The 6,872-nt window shown below is 48.3% G+C and overlaps 1 protein-coding gene across 2 annotated transcripts in view; it reads left to right on the forward strand.

Annotated features, from left to right (window-relative positions):
* The first annotated feature begins 3,584 nt into the window (after positions 1 to 3,584).
* TTC32 (tetratricopeptide repeat domain 32) overlaps positions 3,585 to 6,872 on the forward strand; it is an 18,229-nt gene continuing 14,941 nt past the window's right edge. The window contains exons 1-2 of one of the 2 annotated variants that reach the window (XM_088468149.1): positions 3,585 to 3,679; positions 6,052 to 6,165. In XM_088468149.1, coding sequence (XP_088324275.1) covers positions 6,059 to 6,165 — 107 coding nt within the window. In that variant the 5' untranslated portion in view covers positions 3,585 to 3,679; positions 6,052 to 6,058. Of the gene's footprint in view, positions 3,705 to 6,051; positions 6,166 to 6,872 lie in introns of both variants that reach the window. The other variant, XM_088468148.1, reaches the window with a different exon arrangement.

Raw genomic sequence — 6,872 nt, forward strand, 5'->3', positions numbered from 1 at the left:
TCTTAGAATCCGCATTGGCCTTCCATGAGCGTAGCCACAGGCTACAGCAGGCAGACACCGCCGTGGCTGAGACCCTAGCCGTTAGGAGAAGCATCCAATGTTGCTTCTCCAATATAGGAAGCTGCATCTCATATGTGAGGTATGAAAGACATCTGATCCCTAGATGCTTTTGAGGGAAAAGAGTCTTCAAGTGCGTCAGCCCAGCTTTCTATTGTTTTAGCCACCGATGCAATAGCCATGGTCGGACGAGCAACAGCCCCTGAAAGAGAGTACATCGATTTAACGCAAAATTCAACCTTTCTATCTGTAGGGTCCTTCAGAGAGGATACTGTAGGGATAGGAAATGTAGCGCTCTTAATCGCGTAACATGGGAATACACCGCAGTGGGAGTCTCCCATTTTCAACAGTGAGCCGCAGGAAATGGATAATAGGTCAGACGTTTTTGGGGCTGAAACCTCTTACCAAGCTGCTGCCATGTGTTCAGCTAGTTGATCTGAAAAAGGGAATTCTGATGAAGCCACTTTCTGTTGTTTAAACAGTGGGTGCTTTGATTTAGGGGCTAGTTCGTCAATTTCTTCAGAGAAACCAGCATATACAGTAGGTAAGGAAAGAATCACGGGTTGCAAAAACATTGGGCATTAAAGTGACATAAACTACTTTGTGGGGACCCCATAAAAAAACAACAACACAGTTTTCACACTCGTTTTGGCCTGCCAGACTAGTGTAGCTGGGGGGGGGGTGGGAGAGAGGAGCTCCACAACCTCTCCAGGACCACTTTAAGCCCTGAGTAAGATTGATCTAACAGCTTGTACCAAAGCAGGAATACTAATTTCTGACTGACTCTCTTCTTTCCCCCGGAGGGGAGTCGGTGTTAGAGAGATCAGCCTCTTCTTCCTCCTCAGAATCTGAGAGCATGCGTGGACTGTGAGGATAACAGGACGCTTAGACGTTTTACTTCTCACCTTGCAACATAGTTTGAAAGGCTGTAGAGGTAGCCACCAGACACTACTGAGCTAGAAAATACGTCTACCCAAGGAGGGGGGAAGTACTTGTATAGTCTGAACCTGTTGTGGCAACCCCAGAGGGGGAATTACAGCCTGTTGTGGCAACCCCATAGGGGGGATTACAGCCGGGTCCGCAATAGTAGCCAGCACATAAGAAAAGGAAGCCCAGGGGGGCTCCTGTGCAGGAGCTGAGGAGTTCGATGGGCCATGTGGGGTATAACACTTCACAAAAACTTTTGCTATCGGCGCTAACAATAATATACTGCAAATCTATGTGTGTGTAGTAAATAAAACCAAGGGGATTTTTTCATGATTTGATCAAAGCATTTAAGCCTGCAGCCCAGCATCAAGGGACCCCTTGTTTTTCTGCAGGTCCGTACACTATCATATATGCCCAGCACACCATTACATTGCAGTTACATGTACTCACCTCCTAGATACAGAGGGACACATCTAGGAGGGGAGTACATGTAACAGCAATGTAATGGTGTGCTGGGCATATATGATAGTGTAGGGACCTGCAGAAAAACAAGGGGTCTCTTAACGCTGGGCTGCAGGCTTAAATGCTTTGATCAAATCATGACAAAATCCCCTTGGTTTTATTTGCTACACATATAGATTTGCAGCATATTATTGTTAGCGCCGATAGCAAAAGTTTTTCTGGGTATAACACTTAGCACTTCACCCATCTTGTATCAAATCCTCCTCACTTAATCCTGCAGCACATAATTTGCATGATAGCAGAATGGGTGCAGATGCTTGCTTGCTACTCTTGCCCTTGCTAGACATTAGGTGCAGAGTAGTACAGCACACAATATGGCACTGGGTATAATGCACCCACTAGGTATGTAGAATACAATATACTGATCCTGTCTTATGCTTTAGTAAGCTGCAGGAGCGCACAGCACAAATATGGCACAGTGCAGTAACCAACTGTATGTGACAACCCTCACAAGTACAAGAGATGTGAGGCACAGGAAAAACCCTGAACACACCTGTATGTTAGGGCCATGTAAGGAGAAAAAGGGAAAGGTATATGCTGACAGCATAGAGAAATATACAGACAGGCAGCGCTAGCATAAGTCACATACAATGCAGAAATACAATAGAACTGCAGAATGGCACTACAATCACCTACACAGATTCTGTGGTCAGAGACTCAACATCTAGTAGGCTATAGCACTACATAACCTGATTTCAGGGAGAGGTATGTAGGGGGACTGGACCCAGCGTTTCCATGAGAGAGCTGTGGCTGAGCCTGAAAAAAATGGCTGCCGGAGACCTGAGGGTGTCCAGAGTAGTCAGAGGAGGAGAGCAGCTCAGGGAAGCGAGACCTCAGAGGAATGGCGCCCTGAGCTGAGGGGAGGGGCCACTTTAATGGGGAAAGCTGACCTCCCCATGCTGATTATTAACCACCAGGATGCTGGATTCCCGCTCCATATTTACCCTGGTGGTCTAGTGGATCACTGTGGACAAAGCCTGTGTTCACTCTCTGCACCTCCGGTCCGTCCCGAGACCGGAGGTAAGACTGCCAATCCGCGGGTCACCGCGAACGATGACCCGCCTTACCTGTCCCCTTGTGTCCGGGATGCAGTCTGGGTCTGTCTGTGGGGCCGGCTAGCAAGGTCCCCGGGATACCTGCCGAAAACCCCAGCCGCAGCTAGCGTTGCGACACCCAGAGGGGTGACGGAGCAGGAGCGCAGACGTCCTGTGGATAGTCTACTGCTGCCCGCTCAGGAGAAAAACTCAAAACAGAAAATCATAAAATAAAAGCAAAATGGTGACCCGACTCCGGCCAGGCACCAACGAAACTGATGTGCCTCTGGCTCGGTATAGGGGGATGGACCGATGCATCCTGCGAGCTGAAAGCTTTAACTGCGTGGTGCCCGTTCCTCAACCACCACCTATAGCCGAAGGTCTCCCTGTGGAGCCCTATGGACCCTGAATAAGAAATATGCATATTTGGACATTGGTGTGACTAGAATACAGTTGGGGGAAACTTAGTATACAGATGTGCGTGAAACTTAAAGTAATAGCAGTGGCTACAATAAAATGGGGCCCACACAACTCTAATGGGGCACTTCAATGACATGCATTCCAGAATGGCACATCGCCTCCAGCCCATAGAGATTCTCAGGAAAAATAGCGATGTTGACGGAATCATACATGGCGGATATGTGCTCAGGTGAACATCGCGTGATATTTGGGGCGCATCTAACGCAGAATTTAATTGACCCTAAAGTGTGATACTATTCCAACTATGAATACTATCGCAAACAGATACTTAAATATAAAGTTTTCCATTGCCTCAACTTTTCCTTACTAGAGCAGGTGCTGGACTCTGGTCAGCCTGCAATGTATAAGCATGCCCAGGGGAGCGCACTATCACAGTATATGACAATCTAGGACAACATGTGGTAATATACATCCCAGCATGCCTTGACAACAAAAGACTGATGGAGGCATGCTGGGACTTGAAGTTCCACAGCATCTGGATTCTGGCTAGCCACAGGCTGACTACATTTACCCCATACACTCCCCAGCTCCTGCAGCTGCAGCCTGGGCTAGGTGTGTGACGTCACTCGTTGGGTGCGCGCCCCCGAGCTGTCGGCGGGTACGCGCGTTCCGGTCACATGACCAGGCAAAGTTCCCTTATTTGTGTGGCTGTGCCGGTGGTGAGTCTTTATATGGGGGCTGCAGGTTAGTGCTGCTGCTCAGCTTCTGTGGACACTACTAGGGTGGGTGGGGCAGAGGTCATTGCAGCTTGGAGTACATGGTATAATTGTATAAATGTGCATTTATATAGTCATTATTGCAGCAGAGAATGACAGCGTGACATGGCTGTAGTCACAGGGTATATAATGCAATGTAAGACCAAGCTCCAACCAGTGACACCTGCTGCATAGCTCACTGCAATCACCCCACATGCATGTAAGCTTCCATTATAGACACTGCAGAAGTGCAACAGGGCTGAAGTTATCTTATAATTCAGCCAGCCTCTAAAACCCCTTTTCCCCAAAAAATCCCGGGGCAGACCTGGGAATTACCCCATTTCCACTACGGCGCCGATTTGGGAATATCCCAGGTCGGCGCCGTTCACACTGCATGTCATCACCAAGCGCTGTAAACTCCAGATCTCCCCTGAATGCCATAGCGGACCGGTGACCAGGGAAGGGGGTCCTTTCCAGGGTGGTGTCATTCGGTAGGCTGTCTGTGACAGCTGTCACCGAGGAGGGTGAGATTACAGCCTCCCCGTATGAAGCGAGGATGGTGTAAAAACCGGAACCATACAGGGAGGCTGTAATCTCTCCCTCCCCGGTGACAGCTGTCACAGATTCCACCAGCCAATCACCATGTGGTAAATGGGTACGAAGACCTGGCTTACTCGTTTAAACCAATACCCCTTTTCCACCAAAATTCCGGATCTGAGCGGGAGTTGGAACAGGGTTCCTATCCGGATCAGACCCGGAATTTAGCCGGCGCCGACTCAGGATATTCCCGAGTTGGCGCCGCTCACACCGCAGTCGGGTCTACATAGACCCGGCTTTTTCGGCGTGAAAGTGGACGCTTGGAGATGATGTCGTCTCCAAGCGCCACTGAAGCCGGACCAATCGGCCGGCTTGCGGCACACTGCAGGTCATCAAGACCCAGAGTGCGCCGTACACACAGCAGGGTTTCACGGGTTACTCCCATGTTATACCCTGCTATTTACCTGGGTTGGATTGCAGGGTTACTCGACCCGGCGATCCAACTCTCCCCTTTTACACCAAGGAGCTGCCAAGGTTAACCCTGCAATAACCCGGGTTTTAGTTCCGGTGTAAAAGGGGTATAAGCCTGACCAGGGTTTTACCCGCGTAAAACCCTGCTTAAGACCCGGGATTTTTTCCTAGGAGCCTTTTGCCGCTATCCCGGCTGACACGGCAATAACCCGGGTATTTTGGCCAGTGAAAAAGGAGTATTATTCACTTCTTATTCGTGCTCCAGCTTCTTAATCATGTTCCAGCTAATTATTCAAAGCATGTTGTAATAAAACAATTAAATCAAATTGGATCATTAAGTTTACATTGTATAAATAAAAAAGACTGTCTATTGTGCATGGCCCACAGAAGTTTTGGGCATGAAATTGGATAGTAAAGTGGGCACGGGGACCAGATTTAATACATTTGCATAAATAGCTGTCGTTGTGCAAGGGTTAAATAGCCTTGGGCAACAAATTTGACACTTGGAACCCACAGAGGGGCGTCACTTTCATGTATTCCACTTGCAGTTTGCCTTGACCAATAGGGTAGTAAAGTGGGCACAGGGCACGTGCAAATTTTGCTGTGGGTCCCCCTAGGTCTAGTTACGCCCCTGGCCTTCGTCTAGAAAGTTTATACCTATTGAATACAGTTGTATCTCAAAGAGCACTACCTGCTGTGCGGCATTCCATGAAAATAGTAATTACTCTGCCTTGTGATTTAAATACCTGGCTGAAGCTAGAGAGACAACATTTATTCAGTGACTGTTGCAGGAGGGTGTTTACAAACAAATAAATCTAAAGGTGTGTATCCGCTAGGCGATAAAGGAACAACATTGTAATCGTACAGTCGTTCCTCATCCTGTAGGTGCCTACACTGAACTATATGTCGTTCAGTGCAGGCACCCTCCCTCATCCCTGAACATGCACAATGTTATCGGCAGGTTGACCGGCATGTTCAGGCGATGATTGATGTCGAAAACAACCTGCGGGAGCATGCATCGCTGGTCATTTTTAACATTTTTATGCCCGATTTGTGAACGATTAATGAGCGAATGAACGATAATGATGTCGTTATCGTTCAATCGATCATTTTAATTGCCCAATGGATACACGGCATAAGTAATCAGAAAGTGGAGAACTCCATTTAATTTGTACAATCCTCAGAAGATGTAGAGAGTTCCTGTCCCTCGGCACATGTACAGATGTACACAGGACATTAGCACACCAACGTGTCAAGGATATTTCTGTTTTTTCCATGTATTTGTTTGAAAGTATCGTGCGTAATATGTCACTTTTATTGTTCTCCAGTCCCACAATGGACCGTAGCCTGCTGCACACTGCAAACGCTGCGCTGGAGAGCCGCCAATTGGAAATGGCTGAAGAACTGTACGGGGAGATCATAAATAGCTGGGCGCAAAATAGGTGAGAATGGGCATCATCTCCCACTGCGTCCTATTTCATTTTCTGATAAATGAATAAATGTTATATTTCATGTATGGCCCAAAGTAAAAGATGCCGTGTTAGTGACACAAATACTTAATAACAATTCTGATAGGCCTATCTTGGTGGTTGGGAAGTCTGTCCTGAGGAAGGCTACGTTTGTTAGCCGAAACGACCTGTGACAACCTGCAATTATGCAATAAGGAATAAAATAAGTTTTTTATGCTGACGAAAAGTCCCTGGTGAGTGCACCTTATCTACTATCTTGGACATGTGTTGATGCTGCCCAGGAGGGAGCATTGGGGAAGCACTCCAGGCGGATGTTTAAATGTCCTGGGCACCGTCGGACCGGCAGCGTGAAGGGGCACCGCTAGTTGGCGTCCAAGTCGGTGTGTAGTGCGGACTGCAGTGAGTGTGGTCCGCACTACACAGTAAAACAAATAAATCGTCGACGACGCTGGGTAGTGCACTCGTACTACCTGGCGGCGGTGTGTTTGTTTTAGCAGCCATTGAGAGTCAGACAGACTCTCATTGGCTGCTGCACGCAGAGCCGGAGCCGGGCTGGAGCCCACTCATGAGCTCCGTCTTCCGGCTACCGCAGTGGGTGATGGGAGAGACGTCATGACGGAGGAGCGGACGGCGGCCGGCGCAGGAGGTAAGTGTAATTTTTGTATGTCTGTGTGTGTTTG

Source organism: Taudactylus pleione, unplaced genomic scaffold (genome assembly GCF_031769625.1).
Source record: "Taudactylus pleione unplaced genomic scaffold, aTauple2 ptg000081l, whole genome shotgun sequence".
Classification (NCBI taxonomy): Eukaryota; Metazoa; Chordata; class Amphibia; order Anura; family Myobatrachidae; genus Taudactylus; species Taudactylus pleione.